This window comes from Talpa occidentalis, unplaced genomic scaffold (genome assembly GCF_014898055.3).
Source record: "Talpa occidentalis isolate TD23 unplaced genomic scaffold, MPIMG_talOcc4v2.1 talOcc4.3, whole genome shotgun sequence".
In the NCBI taxonomy this organism is placed as follows: Eukaryota; Metazoa; Chordata; class Mammalia; order Eulipotyphla; family Talpidae; genus Talpa; species Talpa occidentalis.
In genome coordinates, this window is record NW_023603184.1 from 149,432,409 (window position 1) to 149,454,068 (window position 21,660).

The window sequence follows — 21,660 nt, forward strand, 5'->3', positions numbered from 1 at the left end:
GTGTTCCATTGCTGGGGAGTCCGGCGCTCCCCGGGGCAGCTGTGCTGTGGGGCTCAGTTCTCAGGGACAGTTGTGTCGTGAAGACGTGCACGGAATGGGGGGTTGAGAACCCCCTCACCACACAGCACGACTTTACGTTGGGTTTGGATCCATGGGTAGGAAATGTCGCGTCAAGACGTTTGTTTCAGCAAGAGTTTTATTTTATGTTTTTTTTTTAAGATTTATTTACTTATGCATACAAGAACTGGGGTACAGGCCAGAGGTGTGGGGGTGAGAATATTCACCAGAGACAGAGTGGGGAGCAGAACAGGCAGAAGGACTGAAACACACTGCTGAGGGGAGCAGCGGGGAGACAGGAGAGGTCTGCTGCGCCATGGGGGTTGCTCCCTGGCCGGGGATCGAACTCGTGCTGCAGAGGCTGCGGACAGCTTCATAGGTTGCGTCTCAACCCCCTGCGCCACCACCTATTTTATGTTTTTTTTTTCCCTCTGAAATCTGAAGGGAAGCCCAGCTGCCTTGGCCACAGCAGAAACTTGCCCTCATTCTAAAATTCTGAAATTAATGTCAGCAGCCGTGACTTTGCTCCGTCCTGAAGGTAACTGTTTATTACAGTCGGCATTTAAATCCCCCGATTAATAGGAGCAATTAAACAATACCTTCATTTCCAGCAAATTAACAACCCTAATAGGTAATTGCGACATAAATGAAGATAAATTTGTTTTAATACAACGAGATAAAAAGAATACAGATAAGCACTGAACCTCAGATTAAGAATTCAGACGTCATTGCTTCATGGAAAACTCAGAAGCTTCACTGGGAGAAAGGAGAGCAAGTTTGGCTTTTTAAACGCGGCCTGTCTTGGGTTGGGTTTTAGTGGACACGGTAGGAATGTTGAATGCTGTGCTTAGGTCCACGTAGATGAGTCACCATGGATCCCCCAGACCCTTCCCCTCGGGACTTCCCAGGGGGGCAGAATTTCCCAGATCTTCACTGACAGGGAACCAAAGAGCAGATGTGGCCCCTCCCCACGTGCCCGGTGGACCCTGTGACCTGCAAGGTCACGAGAAGGGAGCGCCCCTTCCTCCTTCGTGTTTGTTATTGGAAAACTGTTCTCGTGGTGTGGCCCTTGTTCTGTGGAGACCGGGAGGCCATCAGGTCAGGTCTGTCTGTCTGCAGAACCACCAGTGTGTCTGCGCGAAGGGGCTCGGGAGGGACTGTCCACCTTCACAGAGAACAGGGACGTGTCAAGGTCGAGGCAAACACCCCCCAGGCCTGTGCTGTGTGGGGGGGAGGGGGGTCTCCCCTGGGCCGGTGACCGCAGGAGGCCCGGCCCGCATCAGGGCAGGAGAAGGTCAGCAGGCTCGGGTTCAGGGCCCCCGGGAAGTGGGCTGGAGGTCCCCATCTGCTCTGGTGGTGTGTGACGTCGTCCTCCAACGACGACAGTGGTGGGTCCTCGGGCACTCACGAGGGTTCCTTTCAGTAGTTTGGAGTCATCAAGCCATCACCGCCGGCCCAGAGTCCTGCACCCGCCAGAGCGTTGGCCAGGTGTGAGACTGGCAGCAGCGGTTTAGATGTGAGTCTCCAAACCACGTGTCTCTGTGCCTCCAAGACGCGATCAGGCCTGTCACAGCCCTGCCCCAGCCTGCTCCGCCTCGTGTCCCCTCGCTCCAGTGCCCCCCTGCGTGGCCTGTGTGACAGCCCCCACCATCCCAGTTGGACCCGCCCCTGCCCTCAAGCAGCTGGGACGCCCTGCGGGTGACCCGGGCCTTGCCTTACAGCTCACCAGGCCCAGACAGGTGTTCCCAGCCTGTGAGCCGCTTCCCCGCTCCCTCAGGCTTCTCTCTCCTGCCCGTGGCCGCCTGCCTGGCCCGCTGGGCACCTGCTGTCCAGTGCCAGGCCCACGGAAGCCCCGAAGGGCAGGTGGGCAGCTCTCGAGCACCCTGCATGGCCTGTCACCATGGGCTGGCAGCTGTGCTCGTGTCCCAGCTGGCGGCACGCTGGGTGGATGCCTCGGGCGTGTGGGTGCCGTGCCCCGTCTTCACCTGCCTGGAATCCTTCCCGCCACGAAGAAACAGACCTCACAACACCGTCACAGACACACCCTCCTGTGCCGCTCCCTCCCGCTCGAAACTAGTGATGTGGAAGCAGATCGAGGAGTTGGGTCTGCAGGGGGTCGCCAAGAATGGGGTACCCCCATGCTCACCTCCTTACACCCCCTCCATCCACGCCTTTACACCCCATCCACACTCACCCCCTTAGCACCCCCTCCATCCACGCCCCTTTCACCCCCCACACTCCTTACACCCCCACGCTCACCCCCTTACACCCCCTCCCATCCACACACTTGGAGGTTTTCGCGGTGAGCGACGTTCCACATGAGATTTCTTTCCATTCCTAAGTCACAAATTCAGAACTACTTAGATAATTCGGTAATTAATTCCTTCTTAATTAATAGGATGGCTCAGTCATCACTCAGCTGTAATTTAAAACTGAGTTGAGACATTCCGGGATCTCTTATTTGTTCCGGGGAGATTTACAGTCCTGGTGGTTTGCCCTGTGCGGGGCTTCGTGGTGAGCCCCAGTTCTGTGGACCGGCCCCGGCTCTGTGGACCGGCCCTGCCTTCCTCGGGGAGGCGAGTCAGCGGCACCGGGCGCAGCACCCGCCGTCCGGGTGGCGCAGGGTCCCGAGCGCGAGCCGGGCTTCCAGGTTCCTTGCTGTGGGGCGCAGTGACGGCCCCAGGCTGGCCGCTCCTCACGCAAGCGTCGGTTCCGAACACCACAGCAGCAGGGGTCAGCCTGGAGCTGGTGCCCGAGCCCGGGACAGGCGCTCTCTCCACTCCCGTCCAGCGTGGCTTCCTCGGAGCTGGGTCTCCAGCCTCGCTGGCCGCGGCTTCCCAGGCATCCTCTCCCCAAGCGTGCCCGGCTCACCCCGGGGCTCCCGCGCATCGACCATGGCTCCCCAGCCTGGGTATGTGGGCCCCACGGGAACCGCTGCTCCGGGCGGTCTGGGTGCCGGAAAGGTGCCGTCTGTCCTGTGAGGGGCTGGTCCTGGCGTCCACCGCTGGCTGAAGTGGGACTGGAGGGGAGAGCAGCCTGCCGGGGTGCGCCTGACCCTGGGGTGCGCAGGGCGCAGTGGGCTGCAGGAGCGAGTGGGCCGGGAGGGTGGCCGCGTAGCCCGGTGACCGACGAGCAGTTGGAGCATGGACGTGGGGGGAGGGTTTGGGTGGACGGTGGACGCGCCTCGGGGTGAGACGAGGGCACGCTTTCCTTCCCTGCCTCCGCCGCAGCCGCTGCTGGGCTTGTCAAAAGTTCTTGTTAATCGATTCATTTGAGTAAGTCATTTAAACTGGAGAAGATATTTTGCTCATTAAATTTACTTGCATTTATTGGACTCTGCCAAAAATGTCATCATCTTTAATGAGAGACAGAAACTTAATGTAAGTGCTTCACTGTGGATTGCAGGTGCCGGGGCGCCACGCCAAAGGGGCGGCAGAGCTGCGGGGTCGCTGGGCTCTGCGGGAGGGCTGGGTTCCAGGGCCAGCGCCGTCACCCACAGCCGGGCCCCTCGTGAGTCTTGTTCTGAGCATTTACTGCGCGCCCAGTGCGGGGAGTGGGGTGGACAGCTGAGTCCAGCCCTTCAGTGTGGCCCTGGCTCTGTGGGTGGTGTGTGTGTGTGCATGTAGGTATGCGTGGGCGCGTGCAGGTGTGTGGGTACGTGTGAGTGTGCATGGGTGTGTGTGCACAGGCGCATGGCAAGCACACTGGTCTGGTATAGTGTCACCCAGATAAAGCTTAGGGCCTGGGGGGATGTGAGATATGAGGACAGAAATGCACATGGCCACGTGTTGGAAACTGCCTGGTGGGGGGCGGCCCGCAGGGAAACCCCCGTCCCCAGCCGTCTCGGGAGTGGGTGGAGCAGGGGGTACCGCGTGGGTGTCCCCCTGCGTGGGGTCCGGTGTGAACTGGGACAGTGGACGCTGTTGTGAGGCCTGAGGTTTCCATACAGAGGACCTCGGGGTCCTGGCGGGGGAAGCTGGGGGTTACTCCTTTCCTTGTCGAGTGCAAATGATTTTTAAAAAATAAAGCGGGAGTGGAACATTGGGCCCGATGCCAGGATTTAATGAGGTCTTATTTGGGAGGGATCTGAGAACTTCATTTTTACCTAATTAAAGGAACCGTTTATCATCTACCTGATAGAAAATTAAAAATTCGTGGAGAAAGCAAATGTGTAGCCCCCTTTTCTTGTTGCTTAAGGTCTAAAATAAACTTGTTTTTCTTGAGGAGAGGAAATTCACACAGGACGGTTGCGGGGGGCACGCGCGGCAAGGTGATCTGAGAGCCACAGGCGGCGGGAAGCCCCCCGCGCACCCGCAGCCCCGCCCGCCCGGCCCAGCGAGGCCGCTTGGTTCTCCAGCTCATGCGGTGTCAGGATAGACGTGATTTCAGGGTGTCATCCTTCAAGGGCCCTTTTTAATCTGTGGTCGGAATACATCTCAGAGTCTAGAAGAAGCGATTTGTAGGCCGACGCTGTGCAGTGTTTAGCCATCAGGAGGCTCGCGGCATCTGACGAGTGTCTGGGGAGGACGCGCACTTCTCGGGCACCTGCTGGCGACAGCATTTGGGATTTGGGCAGCGGCATGGTGAAGTGTGTCTCCATATTGGGAAGACCCCCCACACACACTGAGAGCAGGGATTCCACGTCCTTTTAGGTAAACTCAGGTGGTTTTGTTCCCGTTTATTTATCCGTCTGTTCATCCGCATGAATTGACGTGAACTGTGGGGTGCGTTCACTTGCTAGCCATGAGGATGGCCAGCGGGGATCGTCCGGGTGGTATTTGTGTGCCGGGACTGTGCACACCCGGCGTCCCGCTGTGGCACGTTGCGGGTTCCTGAGCGGCGCCTTGTTGCTGGGGCCCGGCTTGGGACTAGCCATTCTCTTCTTGCCGCTGTCCTGGGGCTCGGCACCGCCCAGCTGGCCTGGGGGACATGCCTGGGACAAGAACTCCCTCCTCACTGCAGCTAGGAAGAGTGGACAGTCACTTGCATTTGGGTTTTCAGGAAATGAGGGTTTTTGTAACATATTTGACTCTCTTAGAAGGTTCCTCGAGCCTCCCGTTAGCACAGGAAACAGCAGCAGCAGAGGCCTGACCCCTGCGGGGCCTGCCCGCCGACCCCAGCACCTCGAGCTTGAGCGTCCGCCCCGGTGGTGCTCCCAGCTGAGGCAGGGAATTAAATAAAAACTCTTGGAGGCGACCATCGAAACCCATCTTCCCTTTTTTTCAGAAAAATAAAGAATTTGCCATCACCTGAAAATCATGATTTTAAGTTAGCTCACTTATGGTCATTGGAATTTCAGGTCACCTCCCGGACACGGTTTGCAGCTGTTGGAATCTGATCTCAGATTTTATTTTTTAGTTCACATAATGATTTTTAAAATATTCTAATATACGCCTTCAAACCCGAGATCAATACGCCAATGGTTTTGAAATGACGGAGCACCTCGATATTCCTCTGTAATTTACACGTGATTAGCTGATGAAGGTTATGATCAATATGCTGTGGGAAGATTAATTAATTGATATCATCCTTTCGGGATGATAAGAGGCCTATTGGAGGTGGGAGTAACTAATGAAGCTGCTGCTCCGTCTCTGTGAGCCATTTTTTATATATTGCATTTTCACTTAATCATATTTATACTATCATTCATTTACATGGAAGCCATAAGCTCTGGACAAACCAGTTCCTTATTAAAATTATATTCCTTTGGAAAGAAATTATCTGTGGACCCTGTGAGCGCCTCTCCGTTCTGGCCCGTTGCCGGGAGGACGGGATGCCCCCCGCTTGGGCCTCTGACAGTAGCAACTCTCTGGGCCAAGGCGAAGAGGGGGCACCGTGCCCTTAATTACAGCTCATCTCCAAAGACACGATCTAGTCAAATAAAAACAGCAGTGACACCTATTGGTGTAGGAAGAGTTTGCTAATCGCTGACTTCCTTTCCAATTAAATCCAATATGCTTTATCAGCGAGCCTGTTTGCGAAGACAGGTTATGGCTGGCTGCATTTAGATTTGTATTGATTAAGATAAACTTCCAATGTGTGCAGCCACGCATCTGAATAAAACTAAAAAGCGTCTGATGGAATTTCATGTCCTTGACTGTAATTCTATGCCTGTAAAGTTAAGAGGAAGTCTTTAAGTTATGCAAATAATAGATTTTTGATTTTTCAAGGGGTCTTGGGTAAATTACTCTGTCTTATTTAGGGTTATTTTTGGCTGAAAATGACTGGGGGCGGGTGGAGGAATCATTTTGTTAGAATAAGGTGCACAAGATGGGTGGGTGTTGTATGTTTCATGTTCAAAGATTCTGGGCGCCTGTGGCGGGGGCGCCAGCCCTGGGGGGCTTTGCAAGCCTCCTGAAGGAAGACGTGATTGGGAAGCAGCGGGCTGAGGGCAGCTCTCTCGGGGGAGACGCCTGGAAGCTGGGCCCGCTGCCCTTCCCCCTCGTCTCTGCATAGACCCGGGGCACGGGGGCGGCCAGAGAAGGCTTCGTCAGGAAATGCCATCTTTTTCCTGGCCGTCTTCTGCCCGACTTGATTCAGGGATTCCGTTGCCTTGGAGGAGGGAAGCGTGGATCGTGGGCCGGTCAGCCAGCGCTGCGTGCGCCCCGGACCTGGAGACCAGCCTCACCCTGTTTCTTTTGTCTCGTGTCCCCAGTTGCCCAGAAGATCGTCGCCACCAGGAAGAAGCAGCAGTTGTCCATCGGGCCCTGCAAGTCACTGCCCAACTCTCCCAGCCACTCGTCCGTCTGCTCCGCCCAGGTGTCTGCCGTGCACATCAGCCAGGTGTGGGTCGTGGGCGGGCCGCGCCCCTCCGGTGTGTCCTCCCCTGTCTAAGGCGGATTGTTTTTTTCCTTTTCAACTTTATAAATAACGGCACGCTGATACTGCTGCCACGTTTCCAGGGGAAACGGTTGTGGCCGGTGGCTTGACAGGAGTCACCCTTCCGTGCGCTGGGCATCCTGCTGCTGCATTGATAACATGCTGCTGAATTATTTACTTGGAAGCCAACAAAATAAGGGTCCCTTGGAAGCAGCCAAACCCTTCAGGAGACTGTAGGCTTTGCCTGTGTGCATGTGTCTCACCTGACACCTGGGCAGCACACCTGGATAGCACACACCTGGACAGCAGTTCCATGGTGCTTGCCCAGGAATGCGGCCATCATGGGGCGACCTCCTCGCCCCTGGCAGGGAGTCAGTGAGCTCTCGCGCCGCGCAGGCGGGGGCTGGAAAAGTGCTCAGGACCTGTCTCTGGGGTGCAGCTTCCAAATCACTTCCGAGAGCATCCCAGTTTTCAGGTTGTCTCTTTCAGAATGTGAGTTGTGGGTCTACAGGGGTAGCAGCCCTTGCTCTGCATCTGCTCTGCAGGAGCAAAGGCGCCAGAGCCAGTGTTCAGCCAGCAAATGCAAAAACTTTTGCATTTTCAGAGGAAATGCAAACATAGTTTAACGCAACTCAGATTTTTAATTAAATTGCAGGGATGTCTTTTTCCTAAGTCACTTTTCTTGGGCAACTCTGAGGTAGCTAGAATGTTCCAGAAGAGACCATGTATCTGTGAGGCAGGATAGGATGTGGCCAGACTTGTCACGCGGAGGAATGAGCTTCCCGGACCGTGTCCTGACTGGAGCCGTTTTCCATCGTTACAGACGAGTAATGGAGGCGGCAGCTTAAGCGACTACTCCTCCTCCGTCCCGTCGACCCCGAGCACCAGCCAGAAGGAACTGCGGATAGACGTGCCCCCCACTGCCAACACGCCCACGCCCGTGCGCAAGCAGTCCAAGCGGCGCTCCAACCTCTTCACCGTGAGTGTCGCCGGGGGTCGGGGGCCCCAGGGGTTTCCTTTGTTGACCTGGCCGCCAGGCGGCCCCGTAGCATGTGTGGAGGGCAGACTGAGCACATGAGGAATTGCTGTGAGTCTGAGAAGGGCTGCGCAGCAAGGATCTGGGCACTGAGGGCAGTGGAGTTACATCTTGGCTCTGAGCGGGTGTTGGGAGGGGCGGGGCGCAGGTGGGGGTGCTGTCAGCTGCCACCTGTGGCTTTCTCAGTCTCCGGCTGGGCCGTGTCACACGGGGTGCTAGCAGCTGAGTAAACTCTACCCGCTTCCCGACGGGCACCTTTAAGCCTTTACATGAGGCGCGGCAGCCTTTTCACACCTCAGGCCTCCTGTCCTCGGGCCACAGGGCAGTGACCTTGGCGTTGGCAGTGCCACTGGACAGTGCTGGGCCTTGTGGCAGCGGCTCCTATACCAGGAGCCCTGAGTCTGCTGTGGCGTGTTAGGAAGCTGAGCACCAGCTCTCGGGGCCCAGGTCTGCACTCCCTGCCTGGGCCAGCTCCCTGGACAGTAAGGATGCAGAGGACCCCTGAATGCACAGAGGCTGAGGCCCTTGCTGGCCTCCCCCTGCCCTCACCCAGCAGACATGACCCGTCAAGCCAGAGCCTTGACCTTGAGCCCAGAGCTGCAGACCTTTGACTTGAGAAGACGATTCTCCCCAGGCCAGGTCTGCGTGTGACAAGTCGATGCTTCTGATCCTCGGACGGCTCTTGCTCGCTGGTTGGCTTTTAGCAACTTCTGGAGAACTTCTGAGCTGTCACCAGTAGGGGGTTGGGGCAGGAGGGGACCGCTGACCTCAGGACCCACTGGCTCTCCTGCAGTGCGCGGGGCGGCCCTGTGGCGTGGCCGTCCTGCTGCAGGCCAGGGGTGCCCTGGAGTAAGCTGTCCGTGCTGCTGCTGGGCTGACCGCAGCTCAGCATGGTAGAATGTGGAGGCTGAGAATTCAGTAGTCCCCATCCTGACCTGGGGGAGGGCTGGCAGGGGCAGGGAGTAGGTGGTGGGACCCATGCCCCCCCCCTCAGGCTGGTGGCCGCTGTCCCCTTGGTCTCCAGGTCAGCGTTGTCAGGACACTGCCCACTGCAGCACCCCCCCACCCCTACCCCGGCCCTCCTCTTGCCATCTGCCCTGTGCTGCGCAGAGCAAGGACCGAGCAGACCAGACTCAGCCTCCCTGCCAGCAGCTGTTTGGCCTGGGCAGGTCACTCACCCTCTCTGAGCTGAGAACGGCAGGGGCCGAGGTGGGCCCGGGGATACTCCCGACAGAGGCGAGTCTTGTGGCGTGGCTTCCACTGACCTCACTGCCGCTGCTGCCAGGAAGTGACCCTGGGTGCTGAGCACAGTGGGCCGGCCCGTGTGGGGGAGTTGCAGGCGGGTCTGGAGGGCACCAGTGACGGCGATACTCTCAGGCTGGCACGTGAGCAGGGGTCTTGTGAAAGCTCTTCTGCCACAGAGACCACGTGTGTCTTCTCTGCTCCTGCTGGGGTTGCACAAACCCCACTCTGGACACCCAGCTCTTGGCCGCCCCGGCCCACGTGTGTGGTCACCGGCTCTGGTTGCCGGTGTCAGGGATGCGAGGCCAAGCGGTCTCTTAGAAAAGAAGCTGTTCAGGAGGAGAGCGCCAGCCTGGCCCCATTCCCCTTCACAAGGGCAGCTCTGCAGGTGGAATGTACCAGAAAGTTGTATGCAAGAGCCTGTCGGTGACAGAGGAGAAAACTTGGAAGATGGGAAAAATCAATGGTAGGAATTGAGGTAGTGCCGTCATCCAGGGAGCGTGCGTCTCCCGCTTCACTCGGCAGGAGGAGTGGCCGCCGCCACGGCCAGTGTGCAGGAAAACGTGTCTGCGGGCCAGAGGGGCCCCACGCGCCGACAGAGGGCAGAGCTGGAGGGAGCCGGTCCTCTTACTCCAGACACTCACGTGAGGCCAGGGCCAGTGCACGGCCACCGCAGTCACCTCCTCCTTGCGGGGACAGTCAGGACTAACACAGAGGCCGAGGCCCGACCACCTGTGCGCCGGCAGCTCCTCGGGAGATACTTTCCAGCAGTTCTCAGCGTGGGAAAATATTTCAGAAATGAACTCCCGCTGCACGGCTGCTACCAGTGGGGTGGGGGAGGTGGGGCCTTGGAGAGCGCCCGTTGCTGGGGTTTGCATCACGCCGTTAAGGAAAGGGTGGGGAGCACCTGGGCGGGACCCGTGTGTGGGCCTGGGCTCCACACTCAGCGAGTGAGCTTGAGGGGTGGTGGTGAGGAGGCGATGCGATGGTCACGGTGAGGACGGGGGCGCTGGACGTGGTGAGTGTGACATGCGGTGTCTTCAAGCTGGAAATAGAAACTCCGCTCCACTAGATGTCAGTGTCATCCAAGGAATGAAAAGAAGGCGGATTACTTTCGAAATCACAGCAATTAAAGAAACTAAATTCTCATTGTTACACATTTGTACCTAGTCTTAATTATGTAAAATTTCATAGACTCTTCTCCCTTGTAATTATTGGCTTAAATTGGCCAAAAATTCATTTATTCGGAGGTGTGTGGTCGGAGGGCAGAGGAGCCGCCTGGGGCCCAGTCTCGTGAGGAAGGAGCCAGCGGATGGGACGTGACGCCCAGGGAGGGCACCGGCACTGCCATCAGGAGGCCAGAGTTAATTAAGTAGCAACACATCATTTTTCAAATGCCATCCTTACCAGTTTTATCAAGTAGACCCATAATGTGCCGCTCTGGGCTGACATCCTGCAGCCCCAGATGCTTCTGTTTGCACGTAGACACATATTTAAGCAAAAATAACTCACGTGCACTTTTTATGAAATGGCACAACTTCAAAGCTCTCTCATAGCAAATTATATATTGCACCTGAGTGGGAGTTACGCTCTGCTATTCAAGAGCTAGACTGCATTTATTTTGTTTATTTCTTTGAGGAAACACTGTTTTGAGGAAAAAGATGACTAAGGCTACCGCCACTCACACCCTGGTTTAGTAATGTGAGTTCTTAGGCGAAGCAGCTCACATAGGTCAGTAGCCGTAGTTCCCGTGGGTTAAGACGTGTTCTGAGAAAGCACGTTCAGGGGCGCAGGGATAGACGGCCCAGGCGTGTGCTCACCGCGAGGCTCAGCAGATGCAAGCCCTTTCCTCGACTGGCCATGCACCTTCCTCTGGGAGGCAAATCCAGGCACATTGGAGCCCACCAGGTGTGCCTCCAGGTGAGCCTCCAGGTGAGCCCGCCAGGTGTGCCTCCAGGTGAGCCCGCCAGGTGAGCCCGCCAGGTGTGCCTCCAGGTGTGTCCCCTGGCCCCCTCCTCGAGGGTTGGCATTAACTCGATTTTGCCATTTGTCACTGCACGGACGCAGTTAGAGACAGGCTCTCGTACATGTCCCTAAACGGGCCAGGTGCTGCCTCACCTGTTTCCAGGCCGTTCCACCACAGCCCCACGTGCAGGGTGATTCTCGAGTGAGTGTGCAGATGGCACCGCGCAGCCAAGCCAGCCGGCCCCGTGAGCGAGTATGGCAGGAAGATGTCGCCGAACTCACAGTGACTCAGGGCGGAAACAAGGCAGCAGATCGACAGTGTAGACAGACGTGTCTGAACGGTGTTTTGTGTCCCGGAGAGGAAGCTGTTAGAGCGGCCCCCGCGCCTTGGCTTCTTCAGGGGTTAGAAAGGGGGGGCAGGTTCAGTTTGCTGAGAAGGAGCCTTGTCAGAGATGCTGCCTATGAGCAGGTAATGGAGGGGGCTGCTTCAGAGCTTCTTCCTCACAAGGGCGAAAGGTGCACATCCTTGCAGTCCAGAGGTGACCGTCACATCCCCTCCACTCGCTCCCCCTTGGCCCAGACTCTCTCTGGGCGTGCCCTGGCCTCCCAGACTGCCATGGGCCTCCTCCCTGGCCCCCAGCGCTTGTGCCCTGCCGGGCGCCTTGAGTTCAATTGTGACAGGTGTTTGGGGGTATGGGAGCTGCTTTATGGGTCATGCTCCCAGGTGCCCTGGAGCAGTCCCCCAGGATGTGCTGTTGGGGAGGGGATGTCAGAAAGCTCCCAAGAGCTGCGAGGACAGCAGGATGGTTCCGTTCTTGGCTGTTGGGTTTCCAGTTTATTGCCGGGGGTGCAGCCTGATGTCGAGTGGGCTGAGCCCCGCTGCAAAGCTCCAGCCCTGCTCTCCCGGGGATGTGAGGTGAGACTCCGCCCGAGGCTGGAGCAGCCGGGAAGCCTTGCTCGTTCCGCGAGGGAGTCTTACCTGAGTGTCGCCGGCGTTCACCGAGCGCGGAGCTGCGCGCGCTGACGTGCGTCTGCGAATTCAGCCCCGAGAACCCGTGGGTGCAGGGACAGCTGTGCCGCCTTGAGGAGGAAGATGTTAATTTTTTTGTTTGTTTTGTTAATTATTCTTCGTTAATTAGTCTTCAAATAATGAAGATGGATTTCCGGATTTAGAAATTTGAAATTCGTAAAATTCCGAAAGTGCCGCAGATGTTCCGGGCACTTCACATTTTTTAAAACATTGTGAACTTTGAACCTTATTTGAGGAGCCGAAGCCCCAAGTTCGACCTTCCCGGGAATTGAGCGGTGGAGAGAAGAGAATGAAGGGCTGTTACGTCGCCCTCCCTCTAACATTCGTGAAAGAATTAAAGGGAAGAGGCAGCCCCTCGCCCCCCGCTGGAATTCACGACAAGAAATTGATAAAGCCCCTTCCCCTCCCGGCCCAAGGGACACACCTCATGTTTTATGGCTTCCTGCGGCTTTTTCCGTGTGGCTCGGTCCACTGCCTGCCGTCCGTCCCGGCTCCACCGGCCCAGGGAGCTCGGAGCCGAGGCCGGGCCCGCGGGGGCGGCCGCATCTGGAGGAGCGTCCGGGTGCGCGTGGCTGAGAAGCGCGCGTCCTGCCTTCCCGTCGCGGGGCCTTTCTCCACGTGCCGTGTCCTTCTGCTGGAGAATAACAAAAAGAGCCGGCGGCCGCGAGCCCTCCCCCGAGGCCGGGTCCCTTCGGCGTCTCCTGGCAGCGCCGGACACCACAGTGTCTCCCTTTCATAGATCATCTCGGATTTGAAAAGCACATGAAAATGTTTCTCCATTTTCAATATTGCGTGAGTAATGTTCCCATTGAAAAGTAATGGGGTGAGCTTGTCACTTGTCAGCGCAGTTATTAAGGAGGACGAGTCTCAGATCTTTCTCTCATAATAAAATAAATCTGTCAGGAAGCCGTTGTGCTCGCACTTCCTCTCGCCGTCCAGAGAGGGCCTTGGCGGGCGCCCGGCCACCTCTGTCCTCGCACCGAGGCCGCTTCCCTGAGCCCCGCGCGCTCCCTCCCCGCTGGCCGCCAGCCCGGGTGAGCCCCGACTCAGGACATCAGCCACGCGCCCAGAGGCTGCTGCAGGCACTCGGCCAGCGGAGCCGCTCGGACCGCCCCGAGGACTGGCGTGGTGTCCAGCGGGGGTCCCGGCGCTGCTGGCATGCAGGCTGCCCGGGTCTGGCTGGCACTTGCTTCGCTGTCCAGAATCAGGGAAAAGGAACACGGTGCGCCTGGGTGCGAATGCGGGGCCCCACGACGCCGCCCAGCCGGGGCGCTGATCCGGTTTTAAATCCTCCAGACGTGATGAAGTGGCTGCATTTCTGCAGTAGCTCCCCCAAAGATGCCGAGGAGCCCGCGCCTCCCCGGCTGGATTAGCTGCGGCCCGGAATGGGCTCCCCTGTTGGGCGTCGCTTCCCTGTCTGCTCCACTGGTTTCTAGTAATTGAATCCTGAACTCTTTCAAAGAGAATGAAAAGATAATTCTGCAGTGGCAAAGTCGGGGGGAAAGTTGAGAGCGTTCTCGGGGAAAGGTGCCCTGGGAGGGGCCTTCACAGCCGCGCCCGGGGCGTGTCTGGCGTGGACGCGTGTCTGGCGTGGACGCGTGTCTGGCGTGGACGCGTGTCTGGCACGGATGCGTGTCTGGCGTGCACGCGCGGCCCCCAGCCTCGAGGCGTGGACTGCAGGCGGGGCAGACAGACCGCGCGCACCGCAGCCCGCACCCCAACGCTAACTTTCTCTTTGCTCTGCAGTCTCGGAAAGGGAGTGACCCAGACAAAGAGAAGAAAGGCCTGGAGGGTCGAGCAGACAGCGTCGGCAGCGGACGAGCCATCCCAATCAAACAGGTACGCGGCTCCGGCCCCTTCCCGGCCCGACCGCCTCGCCCCCCACGCGGGGCTGGCGCGGCCGCGCCGTGCGCGCTGTTGATGAATGTAGAAGTCACTCACTTGACATCAATTAGAAGAGGTTCCTGTGTGTATTAAAATAGGATCATTAGAATAAGAAGAGGGAAATGTGACAGCAGATCTAATGAAGTGCGGCTGCCCCCGCGCGTGCGGCGTGTTCCGGGCTGAGCCGGCTTCAAAGGCCGCCTTTGTAGCTGGGCTTTGATTGGGCCGCTGGCCGCCAGGCGACGGGGGTAAATCAGCCCGCGTACAAGAGCCCCTTGTGATCACAGGGACAGCCGACGTGGCCCTAATTTGCTCTCGCAGACGGACATCTGAACGCTGTTTCGGGCTGTTTGTAACAACGAGGCAATTAGTTGTGATAATCATCGGCGGTGTGTCAGCTGCGCACTCTTGTTTGTAATTTGCTAATGAAGGAATTGTAACTTTGATTAGGTTCAGTTTCATTTAGACCTTATTATATAAAGGAACATTTACAGCTGTAATGTGGGGCCTTAATTAAACTTCCTCATTACACAACAGGACCTGGATTCGAGCATTTGTTTTGGCCTCGGCTGCTAGCCGGGAAAGGTTTCCATTAGCCCGGAGCCCGGAGACCAAATCACTTTATGCCTCGAGTCAAGCGGGGCCACAGGACGCGGTTACATTTCCAAGGAAAATAAAAACAAAGAGTCCAGCCCGCGCCGCGGCTCCCGGAAACGTCCCCCGAGCGTGGTAAAGGGTGAGGCCGGAGCGCGCGTCCTGCCTCGGAGGACGGATCCGGTGGGCGCGAGTGCGGGCGGCCTCCGCCCTGCCGCGGCGACGCGTTCCCTGGCGCGGGCTCCTGCCCGCCGTCCCTTTCCGCCGGCACCTGGACACTCTCCAGTCCTCCTGGAGCCCGGGCTGGGCCTGACTGTCCGCAGATGAGGCGGGACTGTCCAGCAGGCAGGTTTCATCCCTTTCAGGGAGGACAAATGCAGCTTCGCTACGGGCCAGGCAGAGCTGACGTGGAGGTGTCGGGAGTTGGGTTGGGGGCCGGGTTGGGGCGTCGGGTGTCAGGTGAGACCGGAGATCCAGGAACAGGCCACGAGCCCTCTGCCTGGCATGGTGACCCCGGGCTTATGGATGCCTTCGCCTCGCTGGGAGACAGAGGCCTTCGGGACCCAGGGAGGCCACCGTCCTGAGCAGGTGCCAGGTGCCTTCAGGTACAGGCCACGCCTTGGGGGCGCACCTGGCAGCCTCAGGGTTTTCCTTCTTCCTTGCCAGGGACGACTTACCCTCGCCCCCCCACCCCATGGGGTCTTTACCCAGAGGCCCATGCCTCCACTTAGTTGTTCTTTTCTTTTTTTCAGATTTACTTTATACATGTAAAAACTGGGGTACAGATCAGAGGTGCAGGGGATAAGAGGATTCACCAGAAACAGAGTGCGGAGCAGAGTAGGCAGACCGACTGAAATCCACTGCTGAGGGGAGCAGCGGGGAAGCAGGAGAGGTCTGCTGCGCCGTGTGGGTAGCTCCCTGGCTGGGGATGGAACTCGTACTGCAGTGGCTGCCGCTAGCTTGATCGTGCTGAGACTTAACCCCTGCACCACCAGGGAGGCCCTCCTTGTTCTTCCTTTGTGTCCTTATTTACAGCCTGGTCCTCCCATCGGGCCATGGTGTCCATTTTATGGGACAGGTGCTGTTTGAACTAGAATCATAAAAATCATTTCACTCTTTCTCTCTTGTTAAAAAAAATTGGTCCTGGAGCATGTGCTCTTGGGAACACTGTCACCCCACACCGCGCTGCTTCCTTACCTCGTGTCTGGTTGGGAGGTGGGGACACGGCAGCCAGGCCGGCTGGACATCCACCCCTCGGCGGAGGCCTCGCCTCACACGCGGGCCTCCAGTGTGTGTGAGGATCGAAGCTGACCGCCAGGCGTAAGGTGTCTTCAGGCCTTCGGAAGCCTCTGGGTGGTGAACGTCCAGGATAACCTCGTGGGAATCTGAGCCGTGGTTCGTCTTCCCAGTGACTTGCTGGGGCAGGGGCTCACTCGCCCTCGTGCGGATACTCTCCTCCCTGCATGCCCACCCCTGGCTGGGCAGTGCCACCAGGGCCGGTGTCCCCGACCTCAGAGTCCCATCTGTGAAAGGGGGTGTTGGAACCCCGGGACGCAGGCGTTCTGGAGGCCAAACGTCAGTCCCAGCAGGACCGGGTCACGTGGCGGTCGGCTCAGGACGCCTGGCCGCGCCTTCCTGCAGGTCAGCCGACGGTGGTGGGTCACAGTGCCCCGGCGCGATGCAGTGTGGGGATGAAGGAGGGTCCTGCAGGGGCCGGGCCTGCCCCAACTTCCTGACTCCGCAGCCCAGCGCCGAGTTGACATGCAGGTAGGGAGGGCTTGATGCTTGTCAGCGCTTTGCTCATGAACCCGCGGTGTCACCACACTTCAGGCAGCTGTTCTCCTCATTTTGAATTTAACCCTGAGAGGCCGCGATGGGAGCCTGGGCGGCTGAGGAAGTGATGGGCCAGGGTGGGGACATTTAGGCGGCAGAGTTAAGTCTCTGCCATAAGGACTGTGAACCAGACTCAGGCCAGCGTAGCCCCAGCCTGCATGGAGGAAAGGTCTGGGCCGCCTGTTTCTCCAGAGACAAGGCAGCTTCTGTCTGTCCTCCGCGTGGGAGGCTCCTGCAACCCCTCGGGATGCTGCTTGATACGTGAACATGCATGCACATACGTGCACACGCATGTGCACACGCATGCCAATACACGCACACACGGGTGTCCTGCCTGGCCCGGGCACACAGCTCAGCCAAGTCCAAGGTGTGGTCTGCGTGCAGGGCACGCACGGCCTGCAGGGCTCCAGCACACAGGAGAGGCTTGTCCAGCCACCTCGGCCACCTTCTGGGCGCTGGTCCCGCACTGCCCGGTATTCTCAGCCACTGTGGACCTGCCCCCGCCCCAGGAAGCCGCCAGGGCTGGGGGACTGAGGTGAGGCCGTCCTGGGCGCGCCCTGCACCCCGACCCACGTTGCACAGCTCGTGTGAGTTCCGGTGAATTATCTGCGTGCGGTTCATTCCCATTCCCCTGCTCGTTCAACGTGCGCGGGGCTCCCCCAGCCCCCGCCCCGCTGGGAGCAGCGACGCCGTCTCTTTCTTTCCCGCTTAGCAGGGCCTCGTCAGGAACAGGACGTGTTTTCGGGAAATGTTCCTTTCTCGTGGACCTCGGCCCACCCCTTTTTTTGTTCTTTCTGGGGTATCCGGAGAGGAGGTTCAGCGAGTTCTGCTGTTTCTTCCTCTCCCCCCTCCCCACCACCCCACCTTTTCGTCTCCGTCCCCTTCTTGTTCTTCACTAATAAGATAAAGTCTATTCGAGTACGAATTCAAAAGCAAAGCAGGAAAAATAAAGAGCTGGAGGCCCAGCTCGGCGGCGAGTGGGCTTGTCACGTATTAATTTTTCATTGCTGTGGAGAGTTGTACATACATAATCACTTGATTGCAGTGGGAGTTGGGGAGCTCCTGTGGTGTCATTTGCATAAATCTTGTTAAGTCAATGGCAGTTAATGAAGTACAAATGAGCCCGGAGAAGGTGACATGCAAATCGTGGGTGGCAGATGGGAGGTCTGTTTGGGGACGGCAGCTGTGTGCTCTGCTTTCTTTCTTTGCTTTCCGAATTTTTAAATCTCGGTCTTAGGGCTCAGATCGCAGCCTCGGCCTTGCGGTGGTCCCCGCCCCCCCCCCCCCAGCCTCCTGGGCAGACCCCGCCTCCCCACCGGCCCTCGCCAGCTCCGCATGGCTCCCGGCCCCGGCCCCTGCCCTCCTCTGCCCCGCGCCAGAGGGCGTTGGGCCCTCGCCGCCTCGATCCCTGTGTCACGCTTCCCAACTGAAAATAGATATCTTTTTTATTTGGTGGAGACAAACAGGAAAACTCACTAAATCTTTCAAGACATTTTCTCTTGGGAGATCTCAGCGTGAAAATAGTCTCTTTGGGAGGCTTCAGACAGGGCTGTGTGGTCTCGAGCCGTCATTCCCCGGCCCTGCGTGGACCCGGGGCTGGACATTCCCAGGCCCTTCCGGATGAGACGCGCAGGGGCCCCCTCGCTACGGCACAGCCCCAGGCACCCCCACATGCCTGTCTCCCCCTAGCTGGGGGCCCTGCCTGCTGGGTTGTTCCTGAAGGGCTAGTGGCCGGCGGGGCTCACCACAGCCCCCTGGGTGTGCTGGACAGAGCGACATCTGCCCGCTGCTTCACAGGCTCGCTGTTCACATCATTGCTCATGGCATTTTGAGAGGCGAGTCCTCAGTGATATTGGGGACACGTGGGCAGCTATATGCAGGGGCCTGGGCTGGGGTGTGGCCCGCGGCAGCCCCTCCTGGCCCCCCTCTCTCATGGGCCTCTCGCGCAACCCCATCCCAAGTCAGGGCACGTAATGTGGGGTCCTTCCAGATACACACCCGGGCACAGTGGCCTCACCCCACTTTTTAAAAATCCTCATTTTGCCCTTGAGCCCCAGCCGTGCTGCCTCTCCAGCAAGAGCGGGCCTTTCCGCTGCCATCAGGAGCCCCAGAAAGCCTCCAGGCCTGCAGAGGGGAGCCAGCTGAGTGGAACTTTCCGGAGCATGTGGCCCTCAGCCTGGAACTGTTTTGAAGTGTTGCAGGTGTCGATTGTCAGTTGAGTGGAAAGAAGCGGTTGTTAGTGAACTGAGAGGCACCTGTGGAGTTAATCCCCTCGCTGCCCTGCAGGCAGCTGACCTGAGGGGCCTGGCTCCCAGATCCACGGGCGGGCGGGGCTGGCTGGCTTGGCCTGCACCGAGTGAACAGCCCAGATCCACTCCTGAGCCTTTGGCCTGGCTCGCAGCCGCTGGGGCCCTGCTCGGCGGCCCTGTGCCTCGGGGAGGGAACAGAGCTGAAGGCCCAGCCACAGGGTCACGGGATGAGAAGGGAAGGAATAGCCAGGCCTTGGTCCCAGAGCCTAGTGCAGCTCCTGCAGGGCGTTTCCACGCCACTCCCTCCCCTGGTCCTGGCCCCTGGAGCTAGGGTGCGCCTGCACTGGACACGGCCCCTCACCCCGGGGCAGCTCAGCTCTGCCTGGGCACCAGGGGCCCATTTAGTCTCCAGAAGCGGATAATTTACTGACGTGGTCCCGGTGCCCAGCAAGCTAATTTACCTCACTTGGGTGAACAACTCCCAGAGCGCGTGTCCTCCACCAGGCTTGCGCCAGACTCAGCCAATTACCGTTATTAATCTAATGGGTCAGGTGGATACATCACATGCTTTCAATTTGAATCCTCAGATTCCACACTGTCATCGGCAAAACAGCTCAGACTCTGGTCAGGCTGTACTGGTGCTCCTCTGAAGGGTGGGGGGCCCTCCCCGTCCTGGCCTTTGGGTGATGGGTGTACAGCCACGTAGGACGCTCGCGTGCGTGAAGAAGCTGCTTCAACCAAAGCACAAAATCCACCCTGCAAACAGACCTGGGAGGCAGGTTAGACAGGCCCTGGGGGCTGCCGCAGGCCTCCCGCCCTACAGGGGCCACCTTGCCCCCTTGACATGTTCGAGAATCTGAAGAACCAGCTTTAATGCTTCCCGTGTAGCCAGCGGAAAGCTCTGGAGACTTGGGATTCTCAGGGTTTCCACGGAGCCCTCCCCAGCCGCAGCGCGGTCACCACCGTGGTGCGCAGGCTTCCGCCTCGGTGCGGCTCTGGGAAGGGGGCCGGACACGCGCATCTCAGCAGGTGCCCACAGCTCCAGCTTTATCTTACACACGGCGTCCCTCCTGGCCTTTGAAAAACCAAATGCACACGTCTCCCGTTCTCCAAGTTGTCCCTGGTATGGCCACCGCACTGTTTCTGTTCCTCTGAGCTGGAGCGAGGAGGGCCAGCGGCCAGGGGTGAGTGGGGCAGGAGCCCGGGGCCTCACGTCAAGCCGTGCAGGTCGGAACCCCCCAGCAGTTGGTGGAGACTGAGGGGCGCCGAGGCTTGGCGAATCCTCTGGTTCTGTCTGCTGTGCGTCCCCCGCCCACGCCAGGGCGGCCCTGGGGGTGTGCTGGGTAGCCTGGGGCTCCCCTGTGGTTTTGACTTTGTGATTAGAAAGTCTAGAACACAGTTGAGCCTCTCTCCTAGGACAGTCGCACTGGCCATCACAAATCGTGTGTGGTGCACGCACTCCCCCCTCCACACCCGGGCGTGGGGTGCATCCACAGACCGGACACTGGCCCGAGAAGTGGACAGGGCAGGGCCCTGAGACCTAGCCAGGCCGTCCCGGTGACCCACACGCCCGGCGTCCCCTCTGTGTTCTTGCTTCCTGATGAGGCGTCACTGTCCTTTGCTCAGTTGTCGGGAAGGTGACCTCTGAAGTAGTCCCCACTGTCCCCTTCTCGGGAGAGTCACCGACAGCCACGTGCTTGTCAGCCCGTCTCCAGGAGCAAAACAGGGTTTCCTCTCCTGCCTCCCGGGGGTGTTGAAGACCGACTTAGCCACTGCTGAGTTTCCGAAGCCTCGCTCCAGGGCTGGGGGGGGAAGCTACATGGTAGGCCTCCAGGGATCACCACACGTGTCTCCTATAATGCTCTCACATGATACTTCTTTTGAAAATGGAATCATTAAAATGTACCCCCACATCTTAGCCGTCCCCATTTTGGTCAGTGCAAGTGTCAAATGCTTCCTTCGACTCTAGAAGCATCGCTCCCCACGTCAGTGTCTGGCTGGCGCGTCTTTCCTGGGGCTCATTCTGCCTCCCGAGAGCTCGCTCTTCTCCCCGCCCCGACCGCAGGCGCAGCTCCTATCCGTGAGGGGGCGTCCCAGGCCTGGGGAGGGGGGTTGTGCAGCTGAGGTCTCAGAGCTAACAGCTGGTGGAGCTGCACTCAAATCCAGGAGTCCCCCACAATGCTTCTAGAAAACGCTTCCTAGCCCATTTGCACGACCACGTTGAAGTTCTCCCAGGGCTGCTCAGCACACACTGGTGGGAGGCCCGAGACCTCGCTGCAGCCCCCAGCAGATCCCCTGCAGGCTCACTGGTCAGCGGGGGGCGGGGCAGGGGCCTCGCTCACAAGATGTGGACCCCTCTCCCGGCATTTGGGCTCATGGGGCCTCCTGCCCTGCTTGTCTCTGTCTTGCCCTGAGGAGGTGTGGGGTCACCAGCTCCACCACTGAGCTCCACCCTCGCCCACCTCGGTGAGGGGTCTCAGGGCAGCCGTGGGCATCCTCCATGCGCCCACGCAGGGTGAGGGTGCATTGAATAGGTCCACGCTGCAAAGTGTTTTCCTATCCCCAAAACAAATTTTATGCTTCTTCGCAAATATTGTTATATTGGAGAAACTGCACTCTGCATTACATTATATTTTAAGACGTAGAATAATTTTAAAAATTCTACACTCTCTAAATTTGACCGTTTTGTGTACACGGGATACTGTCTTCGGCGTGTACCAAGAGGGACATCTTCTCATCCTCAAGGAATAAAATCTTCGCCAGTGGCCAAAACCAGTTCGGAAAATGATTTCTTCTGAAACTTCCCTAGTACCTTCCAGTTTTCATACAGAAGAAATTCATCAGAATGCACACGTCGTGTGTGTGACTGTTAGAGCATTATGTCAGACGCGCGCGTGTCAGTAACGCCAGGCAGTTTCCATAGTCACCACATCCCGTCTGCGTCGTTACTC

The 21,660-nt window shown here is 58.3% G+C and overlaps 1 protein-coding gene across 3 annotated transcripts in view; it reads left to right on the forward strand.

The window, feature by feature from the left end:
* Positions 1 to 21,660, forward strand: part of AGAP1 (ArfGAP with GTPase domain, ankyrin repeat and PH domain 1) — a 357,631-nt gene that overhangs the window by 146,737 nt on the left and 189,234 nt on the right. For all 3 annotated transcript variants that reach the window (XM_054700176.1, XM_054700177.1, XM_037522170.2), the window contains exons 7-9: positions 6,713 to 6,840; positions 7,700 to 7,855; positions 13,896 to 13,988. In XM_054700176.1, the coding sequence (XP_054556151.1) occupies positions 6,713 to 6,840; positions 7,700 to 7,855; positions 13,896 to 13,988 (377 nt within the window). The remainder of the gene's footprint in view (positions 1 to 6,712; positions 6,841 to 7,699; positions 7,856 to 13,895; positions 13,989 to 21,660) is intronic.